Below are 14,835 nucleotides of genomic sequence, written 5' to 3'. Positions count from 1 at the left end.
CGGAGACATGCAGATGTCCTCCGACAGGGCATGGTTACGTAAATAATGCTACGGCCACTCTATTGGGTACGAGGAGGCGTTAAAAATGATAGCTAAGAAGCAACATGGAAGAGTCCTTGAGAATGTTAATTGGGAAAAAAAAAAAAAAAGACACAAACTGCATTATACCACGGTATGGCTAAAAAAATAAGACTAGAAGAAAATGATTGTATTTAGGTGATGGCGTCATGGACATTTTCCCATTTTCTACGTCTGTCATGGAGTTCTATTATTTTTAATATTATAATTAAGGAGTTTAGCATTTAAATTGAACAACCCGTGAAAATGTGGATATTCGGATCCATACTGTGCAAAACATCAGGCGGTTCCCTTTTTACTTTGCTGGTTGATGCAATTTTTCTCAATTTTGGCAGCTATGTCATACGAGAAAATGTGTTAAGTCCCAATGAATCTTCCTCTGATAACATGCTGGGATCCTGGTGCTTCAAAGGGGATAAAAACGTGGCTAGGAACCACATGAGTGCAGGCGCTATAGATTACACACCCCGGAAAGCTAGGCAACGGGACCCTGTGGCAAGGGACCGCTCGGTCACACCCCTGCCGAAACCTGACGGCATGTGAGCTATGGATTCCTTGCCACACCGACTTTACAAGGAGTGAGAAAACACTTGCTCAGCTTGTCAGGAGTATGGCTGCCCGATCGAAATCTTTGACAAGGCACAAAAAGGACTGGCCTGTTCTTGCTATGGAGCACAGAAAATTCAAAGCTGGCTTTCTGGGCTGAAAGCCGCCATTTCCCCTTCAGCAGGGATGGGCTGGCCGCTACAACTGACAAAGACAGATACCAAGAGGCAGGCCTGATTCGAGACTCTCCATCTCACTCTCTTAGGTGCCTCCACATTCTAGGCAAAAGAATTTCATCTCAAAGGGAAACATAAGAATCGATACATCACTTCCTTAGGGGGAAAATCATCTATGCATGGGGACATCAGGTCCCGGACAGCCTTTGTTTTCAGCTTCTCTGGAAAGTATTTAACCTCCAAAAATATCTATTTAAAAAGTTACCCCTCTTGACTTACTAATTAGAGGGGGCAGGAAAGAGGAGAGAGCCAATCTGAGTCCGTGCAAGTTTTATTTGCAATTTTCAAGACATGGTTTTCTTACGCTCTAAGCATACAGAATAATTAAAACAAGCCCGGTAAAGCTTCAGGTAGGAAGTAATTTAAAAAGAAGGGTCTTATAAAATGGCCAAGTGTGGTAGAAACACAGCCCCTGGAACTTCACCTGATAAAATCGCCCTTTGTAGAATGAATTCTCAGCCAGTTCCAATCCTCACTAATAAATTTACATCCGAGCCACTGAAATTATGGCGACAGAGAACTTTAGAGTTGTACTTGCAACACCATAGATGGCCAGAGGATTTAATGCCAACACAAGCCTCATTTCTCATTTAGCGACACAGTCAGTACAATTCTGAAGCCAGGTAAGACAAGGAGCTGCTGCCTCGTGAAAAAGAAACCTGAAGAAAAACTGGAAATGAAGTAGCAATGGAACCTGAAGGAACCCAGTTTGGGGCTTTCTCTAATCGTTAGTCAGGACTTTGCCTTCCTAAACCAGAAGTACCGGTAGACCTGGTTTGTACCATGAGCAAAATGCATCTTCTCATCACTCAACACACCAAGCTGGCTGGCTCTGGTGGCAGGGCAGAAATTCTTTGCCAGAAGCCAGTTTGCCTTTGGCCAGGGACCTCCCGTGGGGAGACCCTGGGCATGGGGTGACCACGTTGCTGGGAAGTTTCTTCTGCATTGCCCCTCTCCACCATGGAGGGGCCCCTGGAGGAGGTATGCAGTGACCCTCTTTCTTCTAGGGGCCCCGGGGTGAGCCCACTGAGAGCCTGCGATGCTGCCTGACGTTTAATCCTTGTGCAGAGGCCAAAGGCAGCCACCACCCCCACTTCTCAACTATCAGACTCTTAGCTAAAGTACCGCTGACATCCCCTCCATCTAAACTTCCATCTCCCAAACCAGCAACATAATGGAGGAGCCAATTAAATGATTATTAATTCATGCTACTTTCCGTAAGCCAGAGGTTCTCATCTCCTTATGTTCCGTAAACCAGCTTGCCACCTGCCCCAGAAATTTACAGCAATCATTTATCTATCTCCATTGACTAAGGAGAAAAAAATTCACGCGACTCCACATACAGCGTTTGAGTTGGGGTGACTGGCCCAGCACTCCAGACACAGAAGCTTCACTAGATCTGAAAACGGTCATTCAGCCCATAACAATAACGAAACGGAAGGTGCAGTGTGCTCCTGCCATAGCCCTTCGCCCTCGGCTCCTCAGAGGCCTCATACTCTCTCTGAGGCAGCAAAACGGCATTGTTTCGAGAGGGCCATCTGTGCTTCTGGACCTCGCGATCTCCATGCTGTCGTTGGACGTAGAGCCGCTCTTGGCATTTGCTCGCAATTCCCTCCCCAGAGGAGAGGCTAGGATTTCGTGCTTGCATCTCCCGCAGAGCTACTGCATTTGATAAGTGGCCAGAAATCTAGCTAAATTCTCTTCCTCCCCTACTACAGAGAACAGCAGTTCTTTTAAAGGGTCTGCTCTGCTGCCAACTTGGTCTTTAAACACGCAGGGTCTCATTCTGCCTCCAACCGAGCACTCGAAGATGTTTCAAAGAGGAATCCCGGACCCTGTGTGAAGCAGAGACACGGGCACAGCCAGCGGGGGCTTCACGCCCTGGGAAGGGGCTTCTCCCTTCCCAGCCACCTGTGGAATCTGCCTCAAAGTCCAGCCCTGAAGTTAAGAACCTTCTATTCAAAACACAGTACCATTCTCAGTCCCTGCAGGCTACGTTGCTCCTGTAGACCTCCAGAAAGCATTTTAAAGTAGTACGAGATATACAGGTCCATCAACCTATCAGATATGTCTTTCTGTTTCTATAAAGGATTTCAAAGAAAATGGAGTTATACTACGGATGACTGAAAGTGGTACTCAGGGATCGGCTAATTTTCTTTCTCCTCCAAGTCAAAATGCTGGACTAGAGAGGCCAGCATTTTGAAAATTCAGAAGCTCTTAGGTGTTGTTATTGTTTGTTTGTTTTTTTCCTTTTTATTTGGAAATAATTATGGATTCTCAGGAAGTTGCAAGAATAGTACAGCGGTCCCCAACCTTTTTGGCACCAGGGACCGGTGCTCCTGTGAGAATCTAATGCCTGGTGATCTGAGGTGGAGCTGAGGTGGTGAAGCTGGCGCTGGGGAGCGGCTGCAAATGCAGATGAAGCTTTGCCCGCTCACGCGCCGTTCACCACCTGCTGTGAGGCCTGGTTCCTAACAGAGCACAGGTGGGTACAGGTCCACGGCCCGGGGGTTAGGGATGGTACAGAGAGGTCCTCTGTCCCCTTCACCTAGGTATTACTTTTTAAGCAGTGTTTAAAGACTTCTAGGTCTTCAATCACTCTTCATTGGGACCCTCTGCTCTGACCAAACATCTCTCCCACTCCCAGACCCGCTCGTCAGGATTACATCTGCCAAGACTCAGGGCTTGTGCTTCCTCCAGGCGCTTTTCCAGCCTTTTAGGAAAGCTTGGTACCTCTTTCGCCCTGGCGGAGACTCAAGACTCTCCATCCAGTTAGAGGAGAAAATAGGTCTCCAAGCCTCCTGCCTGTCATTGAGAGAGCACAGCCCCTGGGGTTCTCAAACTCAAGTGTGGAAGGAAATCCCCTGGAGGGTTTGTTAAAACACAGATCACCAGCCCCACTCCCTAGAATCGGTCTGATTAAGAGAATGTGCATTTTTAGTGAGTGCTCAGGTGACACTGATGGTCCAAAGACCACACTTAGAGCACCACCTTCAGAGCCAAAGCTTTCTGTCACTGGCGGCAAAGTTATCACTTTGTGGTTGCAGGTGTGGGTGGATGTGCCGACACAATACTCATCATCTACACTAGGGACAAAAGCCTGGCCTGGTCTCAAAGCTAGGTGATTTTCTCCTCAGGTCAAAGGTAAAAGATTAAATATGGTTGTCCCTTAGGGAATTCGCTCACTCTAAAATAAACAGAGACAGATTTTCAAAGAAATCCAGAATGAATGACCTCCAAGTGACCAGTTAGCAGTGTAATCCAGAATATGACCAACTGCCTGCTTATGTAAGTCCTGATATTTCCACATGTCCTAGAGCAGTGGTCCCCAACCTTTCTGGCACCTGAGACCGGTGCTCCTGTGACAATCTAATGCCTGATGATCTGAGGTGGAGCTGAAGCGGTAATGCTAGTGCTGGGGAGCGGCTGCAGATACAGATGAAGCTTCGCTGGCTCATCCGCCACTCACCTCCTGCTGTGCGGCCCAGTTCCTAACAGGCCACGGACTGGACCGGTACCAGTCAGCAGTATGGGGGTTAGGGACCCCTGTCCTAGAGAACCTTTCTGAAAAGATGGCAAATACCTCTAGGCACTTCCCACTTGGCAGAAGGAGAAAGCATCTTTTCAGTGCTGGGTGCTCAGGTCTGGGCAACTGAGGCCAAACCAGCCCAAGGCGCCCTTGGCTCCAGCTCTGGGAAGGACGCAGAAACCTGCTCTAGCCCCTATGTGCGCCAGCCAGCAATTTGGGGATGGGAGACTGTGCCATGCTCTGCAGCCTCTGCCTTGCCAGAAAGCAGCCTCAGGGTGGAGCAGCAGGTCCAGGCTGACCGGGGGCTCCAGCTGCCCGCTCTCCATCTTTGGGGAGAAAATAGTGCTAAAGCCCTATTTCAGAGGCATCGATCTGTTGCACTAATTCCTTGTTGAAATACACATAAGGCTGCTCAACTACACTGATTTGAGCTCCCGAAAGGCCATTCCACATTCAGTTTCAAGACACTTTGCTCCTTCCGTGTCAGGCTTGTGAATGAACCACCAGTCAAAACAGAGCCACCTGCCACCACCTTGTTTAGGCCAATATCAGCTGATGGTCTATTTAATATATTCTAGACATTGGGTTGCCACCACGAGCCTGGCTTCTGCCAGGAGCTAGGGACTAAAGGGACATGATTTCTCACCTTGAGGTATCAAATCAGCCTGCCTGCCTTTGGGATCTCTTCAGTTCCCCCAAAGTATCCCATCTTCCCCTGGCAGAGCCTCCTGAGTTGTGCACAGATGCCCTCAGCAGCCACGGTCACGGTGCTCTGTAAGGGTGGGTGGCCACGACTAGGGGACACATCAGGATCTGCATCATTGCTCCGTCCTCTGGCTTAATTACAAGTTCATGACAGCCATGGACTTGGAGAAAGCCAGAATGGGAAGGGCCTTACAGACACTTGAACTGAAAGCAGAAAGAGTCCAAAGGTACAAGATGTAGATCAAAACAAGGGGCAACGTGGGTCACTCCGGGACCAGGCCAGAGTTGATTAGCAGAGGCTTGTCCAGTCCCCATCAAATCGAACACTGACTAGGTTAGTCGGGGTCTCTGAGCCCTAACAAGCACAGACTCTCAGAGACTGGACTAGAACAGTACTCTTCCAGGTTTTTCTTCATTCCAAACCTATCTTCCTAAGATGCTTACGAAATTTTGAAGGTGAAACTGAACCTGTGAAAATAAACACATAAAATCTGGGCCCAGCATGGTGACAAGACACAAAGGCTCTGAACTTTACTTTTTAGTACCCTTAACAAATCGATTTTCCCCATGATCCATCAAGGATTTCTTTTCGCTGGTCCCGGTTCGGCAGGAGTGTGTGAAAATCTGTATCTGGGTAAGAAAGACATCACCGAGGCCCCCGAAAGGCCGGAAAATGGGAGCAATGTTCCACTCTCTCCCACAGGTTAGAGAGACCAGGAAGACTGGCGATGTCTCCTCTTGGAAGTTTGTGCAGCACAGAGAGAGAGAGAAACGCCACACCAAGACATAACCACATCCACGTTTCTCTCAGGCGCCACTGAGTCCCCACACTCGGTTTGCTCATAGTGCGCCAAAGGCCCAGGACATTGACCTTCGTGAAGGGTTGGCGACGCACTCTGGTGCACCTCTGAGGGCTCCTCAAGAATGGATATTTTCGCGTGGTGTTCTCCTATGGCCAAGTTCTCTACAGGAAAAGGCAGCAGTGCCGCTGGCTGAGTCACAAAGCACAGCGGTTTGCAGTGCTGGCCACTTGATTCGGGTCCCGGCTGTGTGACCTCAAGCATTCTACCTGACCACACTGAGCTTTCAGTTTCCTCATCTGTCAATGGGATAAGAGCATCTACTCACAGGGTTTGTGCGAGGCGAACGAGAGGGATCAAGCACATGAAGCCTACACTGGGTCTAGCACATGATGAGAGCTCCAACATGTGGTTTGCTGTGGTTTCATTTTTAGAAGTATCTCTGGGAGATAATATGGATCCCTGTGTGGCCACAGAATCACAGCGTGAGGGGCGAAGCCCAGTTTTAAAGAGCAGCACAGACATGCAAGGTTTGCCTTCTCTGTATATCAACATGGAGCAGTCCTGCAAATCCAAGAGTTTGAGGTCCTAAAAGCAGAAACAGAATAACTTAGATTTGAAAGTGTTTAGGTTATGCCGTTTTGCCAAGATGGTTAATAAAACATTCAAACAGTGTTAAGCCCTTGCTAGGTGCTGGAGATTACAAAAATAAGTCAATGCAGGTTTGGGCAGAGATGGACAGGCAGAGCATAAGAGGATTTTAGGGCAACGAAAATACTCTGCATGATACTAGAATGATGGATATACATCATAGTATATTTGTCCAAACCCATAGGATGTACAACACCAACAGTGACTTCTAAGTGAACTATGGTCTTCAGGAGATTATGATGTGTCAGTGCAGGCTCATCATTGGTTAAACACATATACCCCGCCCCCTCCCCCCCAACACACTCAGTACCATTCTGGTGAGTGATGTTGCTAACGGGGGAAGCCACGCATGTGTGGGGCCTAGGATAATGGGAAAGCTCTATCTCCCTCTAAATTTTGTAAAAGTCTGTTTTTTTTTTTTAAATGAATGAATACTTCATAGCCCCGACCATAAAGAGCTGACAATTCTGTTTCACAGCTAGAGAACGACAGAATTTTTAAGTTTTCGCCTCCAATCTTCTTTTAACGATAAGAGAAAACTACTATGTTATGTGTTTTCCAGTTTTATAATCTGGGGACCATATCGCTGACCGAGAAGGCAAATTGGGGTTTGATCAGAAATCTGACACCCAGGAGTTCCCATCTATGAGCCTTAGTTCTCTAGCCTGCAAAGTAAAGATGATGCTGTGGTTTCATTTTTAGAAGGAAGAATGGAAGAGCCTAACAAAAGTGCATGAGAAAGGCGCCATAGTATTTTTTTTTTTTTGGTAAAATTATGACCATAATTCTAATAATAGAGGCGCTTCCCCATCAGCACAAAAGCTAAAACTGAAACAAAGCAAGAAAGATCACCACGGCCCCTTTGCAAGAACAATATGCAAATCTGTAAGGTATTTTCTATAGTGATGAAAAATGATTTGTTCCTTAATCTACATTTTCATGGCTCTTTATCTATACCTTAATGATAATTCTCCTGACACTGCAGCATAGTTATGTAATTACATATTACGCTCCTTCTACAAAGTGAGTTCCTTACTTTTTTGCATATCCTGTATCTGCCTTAGCTATCTGCACAAAAGTATTTGCTCAGTTGATGTGGTCCCTATGTTTCTTACGACTTACCAAATACATTCTCGAAGCCAAGACCTCCGAATTACTGGAAATCAGGCGAGTCCAGATACGGACCACACCCTACATCTATTTTTGCTTCCCAACATAAAAATAGTTCAAACGGCTTGTTTTCAATTGTGAGACAGAATTCTGCCTGCAGTGACTTTAAGCCGCCAAGTTATACTGAGAGTGGCCTGGAAAAAAAAAGGGTGGGGTGTGGAGGTGGGGGAGGGGAACGAGTGGACCCTGGAAAAGCTGACATAGCCACACGATTCCCATCTGTGTGCAAAAATATGAAACCAAAAACAGTTTCCGCTGGCAAGAATGTGAACCACAAAGGGCCACGCAAGCCAGGGCTCCCAGCATTCCCTCACATGCACCCCACTGCACAGGCAAATCTACTTCTGGGTGAGGTGGGGAAACGGAACCAAGTGCCGGAAAGACACAGAATTAGGCCAAGGTGGTTTCTGTAGAGGCGGGGTGGTGAATGGCCTGGTTCCCAGCCCACGACAGGGCTGGGACACGGCGGCCACTCAGAGGCGCCCACCTGCGTCTCCCAGGATTTGTCCACGGATGTCCTCCTCACACTGAGCTGTGGCAGCAGTGTGATGGGTCCCAGTCACACAGGACTAGGTGAGACTGAGAAAGGCGGGCTTGGCACTGTCCCACCTTCCTGGAAAGAGCCTACTGGAACCCTCCACCCAGGCTCCTGATCCACGCGCGCTCGACTAGCCACAGACGAGGTAAAGCCTCCAAAGCTTCCAGCTTTCTGACTTTGGAAATTAATACTCTCCAAGATTCTATGCTCTGTACCACTGCCCCTCCTCCGGTTCTATTTTTAAGGAGTCCTAGAACTGCAAGAAACCAGAGTCCGACGTGCCACTTTACAGATCTGGAAAGTAAAGTCCAGAGACCCAGGCTCAGGCAGCTACCCGCGGTGGCCGAGTCCTGGGCTTCCGACTCCCAGATGCTTCTCCCAACACACGACGCGGCCTCTCAGCGCACACCTTCTTCTGTCTTCACGGACTTGGAAAAAAAAAAAAAGTTTTTTTTTTTTTTTTTTTAGTTCTGCTCCATTCTCTGTCACAGATGACATTTCAGACACCAAGTTCCCCATACAATGGCATCCCTATTTATACAAAGCTGTAAACAACAGCGAGAGTAGCGGGGAGGGCTGGTAATAGATTTCCACCAGGATGTGTCTGACCTGCTTTTTTTCAACCTCGGTAATTACAAAGGCAGTGGGTCTGCAGGAATTATTCATACGCAGCAAGAGCAGTGCTCTATACATTTATGTTAAACATGTCAAACCCGATTGAAATCATGCCTGCCAGCACCCTATTCCATAAACACACTTTTCCCTAACAGTCACCGAGACCTTGCCAGCCCATTAATACCTCTTTTAATAGCAATCTTCCATAGATTCGAATCAGGGACGCTCCACTGCACTAATTGCTCTGTGTTAGGTGAGCATCATGGATTAAAAAAAAAAAAAAAAAGTTATTAAAATAAAATCCCTTCCGGCCATTTCCCAAGAAAAACAGCACTCAAACTACAATTCTAACTCAAACTTTTACAAAACTGTTAATAGGGACATCATTTAGGGGTTTCTGAAGCATGATCATGGTGTTAGCTTCAGTCGGGCTATTCCCCCCACCCCCTTTCATTTTGTTTTGTTTTTTTAAGGCACCAATACTCCTTTGGTCATCTTGTCTCAAATTAGCTTAACTAGACCCCACTTAGTGCTCTGTGGCTGGAAACCAGGGCAACTACAGTATTTAAATAACCATCTTGCTATGATTCTTTGCCAAGAGTTCAATTTTTCCCCTAATTATTGGTGATAAAGCATCACATTAATTGTATATCACTTAATTTATAGCAATTAATGATTGATTGGACAATCACTGCATTAATTATTGTTCGTTTGCTGACGCTGGGGGCTCTTCAATCTAAAACACACACTTTCAAGTCCACACTGCTAAAAGAATAGAAGGGATCATTTTCACATTTCAAAACAGAAAACCACAGAGTTAGACAGGGGAAATGGCTATGCATTAGGGAAGAGGCTTTGCTTCAAAGACCCTTCCTGCACCCTCCATTGGCCCACAAGAGACGCTGACGCTTGGGCAGATGTGACCAACAGCCTGTACATGTGAACCCAGGCTGGGGCTGGTGGGTGTCACTCGTGCACATGGCACCCAAGGCACCAAGAGGCTAAGCCCCTCGACCAAGGTCACTTGCTACCTGGTGGGCTTCACAACTCCAAATCTAGAGTTCTCTGCACTTCGCCGACCTGCTTTCAGACTGAGCACGATGCTGGCTGACGACAAGGCATAGTCACCTTGGATGCACAGGTGGCTGTCGTGTTGCCTGCACCATACGGCTTCAGGAGAGTGAGTGCTGCTCCTCACATGTGGAAGAGGACAACTAGACCGAGTGACTGGACTGCACAGTGCCACTCCCGGAGAGCGGGCACAGCGCACCTCTGCTTGGGCCCTAAGTCAGAGCACATGGCAGAGCCGTCCACATGCCTTCTGACAACATGCCTGAGCTCTGGGACTCAGTGCACGTCTCTCTAAAATGGCGGGGAGGGAGGGTGACTATCTAACGGTATCTATTTAATGGAGTGGCGGGTGAAAGAGTCAAATGAAATAATGTACACAAGGTATATCAAGTAAAGCTTTCTACTTCTTGTTCACATCATGGCAATGACAGCCATCACACACAATGACAGCCGTCAGCAGCCCCCCGGCCCACCTGGCCAACCCACGGGCTGTGGGAATCAGCACACCTGTGCACCTCTGAGCCATTCATGGCATGCCTGCTGGGAAGGACAGATGTGACACACTCAGACGGTGCCTGGCACAGAGTTAGAGCTTAATGATTTCACTTATATGTGGGATATACAACCGAAAGCAACAAATGACCCAGACAAACAAAAGCTCATAGACACAAACAATGGCTCAGTGGTGACCACAGGGAAAGATCAAGGGGCAGGGAGATAAGGGTAAAGGAGGTCAAACATATGGTGATGGAAGGAGATCTGACTTTGGGTGGGGAACACACGGTACAATAAACATGTGACGCACTACTGAATCGTACACTTGAAACCTGTATAACTTTAGATTAACCAATTTCACCCCAATAAATAAAAAAAACTAATAGGAAAGTTATTATACCTGCCCTGCATTCTTTCAGGGTAGTTTTGAGTAGCTATAGCTGCACTGTCCAGTATGGCAGCTACAAGCCGTGTGCGGCCATTTAAATTAAATTCACTAATTTCAAGAGCTCAATAGCCACACATGGCTAGCAGTTACACTACTATTCGGTGTAGATGCGGAACATTTCTATCGGCACAGAAGGTTCCACGGGGCGCACTGATCGTGTTTCGACGACTGTGGCAGGTCCTCGAGGCCCGACTGGAGTGTCGCGCTCCCTGAGGGCGAGCCTGCAGTCTCACGGAACTTGCGATGAGTGGAACTCTGCATGTGGGGAGGGCTCCGGCCCCCGACTGCGGGACTGGCGTTGTCGTATTCTGCAGCACTAGCTCGCTTGTCTTGCTGCCACTCAGGTGACAGACCTGCCATCTAAATAAAAGAAGCCCAAAGTGGGCTCCCAGCAGACACCAAAAAGGAAACGAGGGGTACCGTTCCGATGTGAAAATAACTAAACATTTTTTAGTGAAGAGTCTCCATTCCTGCACAAACCCCCAAACGGCACAATCAATAGCTGAGAAAATGCCAATTATCCAGGCCCATTTGAAATATTATTAATCTGCATCATGAGCAGCCACTAATCAACAGTACAAATTGTGAAATCACTATTTATTTATTTGCCAGGAGGAAGCACTCCTCATCACATTGAAGCAGATAGGAACAGCTCAATTTAGGGAGTAAATGGAACCAATGCGGATATTTTTTATAAAATACTAAGATCCCAAAGACAGCTCAGAGGAGGTGGCTGGCCCCCACACTGATTCCAAGATCAAATCGACCAAGTTCTTAACAAAGCCCGCCATTATGCACTCAGGCAATATAGACAAAATTACGCTTCGGGTCAAAAGAGGACCATTTACAAGGGTTGGGAAAGAATTCCCCCTTCTCTCTTTGCTACCATTCAACTGGCAAGGTGCAACCTGAGTTATTCATTCTCTTCTCTTTCTCTGTCTCGTCTGTCTTTTAGAGATAAAGATGCAGTATGGCCTCATGTTTGAATGAATGAATGAATGAGAAAGTGAAGTTTTCTTAAAGAAATCATTAAGTCATTACTGTGCTCACTCTAAGCCTTCTAGTAGGCTCCCAATTACCTAGCATGTCCACAAGCACTGGGAAGACACACTCCCACTGAATTACAAACTCTTTGAATGTGATTTAATTGAACCACCTCTCTAAAGCTTGCCCTAAACTGGTGTAAGGATTACAGAAACAAAGCACCCAGCAAAGGGTCTGGCACACACAGTAGGAGCTCTGCAAATGGCAGCTACTTTTTGTTGTTGTTTTAGTGTCCTGAGCATACAGAATGCAGAAAACATAGGCACCAAATATCATGTGCAGCAGGGGTCCCCAAACCCAGAGCCGCGGACCTGTACTGGTCTGTGGCCTGTTAGGAACCGGGCTGCACAGCAGGAGATGAGCAGCGGGCGAGCAAGAGAAGCTTCATCTGTATTTGCAGCTGCTCCCAAGCGCTAGCATCACCGCCTCAGCCCCACCTCAGAGCATCAGGCATTAGATTTTCATAGGAGCACCAGTCCCTGGTGCCAAAAAGGTTGGAGATCTGCTAAATCCTTATTTGTTGTCTCTGCTCTGCTTCTCAAGATTCCCAGAAGCCACGTGCTGCCTGGAAACCTTTACATTCATACAGGAGGAACTGAGGAGAAATTGCTACTGGTTTTTCTCATCGTATTTAAGTAATTAAAAATAAAAAAAAACAAAAAAACAAAAACACCCTTTATCCTTCCTAACACAGAGCTTACTATATGCCAGGCCCTGTTCTAAGATTCCCATGTGCAAATAATCCACACAGCTATCCTATGAAATGAGGTACTATTTTTAATCCCTATCCCATGTAAGGTAACAGGCACAGAAAGGGTAAGGTTCCCTGAGCAAGGTCACATAGCTAGTAAGTAGCAGAGCCAGGATCAGAAACCAGGCACTAAAACTGTGAACACAAAGGACAGGCAGTCTAGAGGTTACCCAGTCTTCAAAGCGCGTTTGTGAAACCCTCTTCCCCAGTTCACATCCTCCAAACAGGCACGTGTCATTGCTGCCTGTCTGCGAAGCTTGTTTAGACCTCACCTTAACAGTACAGCACAAACTGGGTGGGGCCTTGGTCCATGCAAAGGTACCCAGGACGACCCTCGCCCCATTTCAAGACCTTTGAACACAGATGTCCATCCTCTACTTGCTGGTCCTACCTTACGGATCTTCCTAGGGTGCGCATGCTCGGCCCTGTCGCTCAGCGTTATGTTGAGCACAGGCCTCGGACACCACAGAGCCCAGTTCCAAGGGGCTTAAGCAGCACGGACAGTAAAATCCGCCTAGTGCGCTGTCCATTCACCCAGCTGCAGTGACCCCCGTCTCCATCTCCCAGGAAACAAGGACAGTGCCACATCGCCTGCACTGCACATCCCGCCTGACATTTGGAAGCTGTTATGCTGCCTCTGACATTTTTCTTTTCCAGGCGGAATAGCCCCAATTTCTTTGGCCTCTTCTCAGAGGCAATATTTCTCAGCCTTCGGTCATCTTCATTGCTCTCCCCTGGCCTCTCTCCAAGATTCTGTATCTTGTTTAAATAGTGAAGGCCAACGCTGAGCATGATTTAAGAACAATTGTGCCTGGAAAAGTAACAAAGGTCCAACCTATACAGACTCCAGAAGGTAAATATTTTCTCAAAAAAATCAAAGTATTACAATATTAATAATGGAAGGCAGTAAGAATTAGGCTGACCAAATACAATAATTTCTGTTGCTTGTCACATCATTTCCTCTAATTATTGTGGTGGTTTCTGGGAGACTTATCTGTCCCAATAAGTCTTCTCAGAAGCAAATTTGCTCCTCTTCAAAAACACTTAAACTTTTCTTCTTAGTCTCAGCTCTTCTTTCCCTTGATACAGAAATTCGATCATCATGAGAGATGGCTGTTCCCCTTCTCTCAATGCCAGTTTTTCCAGAAATAGCACTTCCTTTCCTGACCTCTTCAATTTCTTCTGCTCTTGGTAAGACACCTTCCTGCCTGGCTGTACTACCTGTCTCCCCTTTGGGTGCATTTCAAGGTTTGGGTGCTCACCCTGGGGGCAAGGTAGGACACAAAGACTATGCAGAGCCTGCCCAGGCCCCCCAAGGGCAGAATGAAGCCCACTCTACACCGCCAACTCTTTATGAGATTCCGGGGTGACCCCGATCAAGTTCCCTATGTCAAGCCTTCTGCTGGGCTTGTCTGCAGGTGGGATAAGGGACTGGACCTTAAATGAAAGACTCACACCCAGGGCAAAACAACAGGGAAGAGTGCTAAAGAAATGTGACCTCAAAACGCGGAAGCCCCAGCACAGAGCCAGACACCTAGAGGCTCAGTAAACAAGATGGCTTGGCAGGTGGGGGGAGGTCATTAAAATTTTTTTAAATTTTTTAATACAGCATTATAGAAGAAGAATGAAGGTGACCACTCAAAAAAGCAAAACCAAAACGCTTCTCCAACCTGCCCATAGCCAGCAGTTTTTCTGGGTAGATTAGAATGTGTCTGCTCCCTGACCCAATTAGCGTCACTGTTTCAGAGGTGATGTCAGGGGCTCGTGGGCAGCCGCACACATTACCTGTCCACTTGCTCTGGTCCTTCTCGCCCCCACCCTCTCGGTCTTTGGCAAGCTCCTCTGGATCAGCAGCCGCTTCACTGGGCCCTTCAACATCTTCAATGGCTTCTTCTGAAATAGAAGAAAAACAAAATGTCAATGATTAAAACTAGACAGAACATGAAGGACTCTTGCCAATGACTGTCCCTCCTCTCTTCCCAGTGGCTGCTGAAAGGCTGACCGCACTATGGCTATGCCGAGGTCTGGGCAGGCGGTGAGGACTGTCCCTCCAGGCTCATTGGTACACGACTGTACTCTAGACATGTGGACATTAGGTACTGCCAGACGGACCCTGAACACCTCATTGGAGCTTTTCTCATTGAAAGCCAATCCTGTT

General features: G+C 47.3%; 1 protein-coding gene across 1 annotated transcript in view; it reads right to left on the bottom strand.

The window, feature by feature from the left end:
• ZFHX3 (zinc finger homeobox 3) overlaps positions 1–14,835 on the bottom strand; it is a 230,586-nt gene that overhangs the window by 32,969 nt on the left and 182,782 nt on the right. Inside the window, 1 exon segment of the mRNA XM_039851826.1 lies at positions 14,463–14,570. Within this exon segment, the coding sequence (XP_039707760.1) occupies positions 14,463–14,570 (108 nt within the window).

The sequence above is a fragment of the Pteropus medius genome, unplaced genomic scaffold (assembly GCF_902729225.1).
Source record: "Pteropus medius unplaced genomic scaffold, Ma_sr-lr_union100, whole genome shotgun sequence".
Lineage (NCBI taxonomy): Eukaryota > Metazoa > Chordata > Mammalia > Chiroptera > Pteropodidae > Pteropus > Pteropus medius.
The sequence above is the reverse complement of the archived record's forward strand: the minus strand, read 5'-3'. Positions and strand labels throughout refer to the sequence as shown.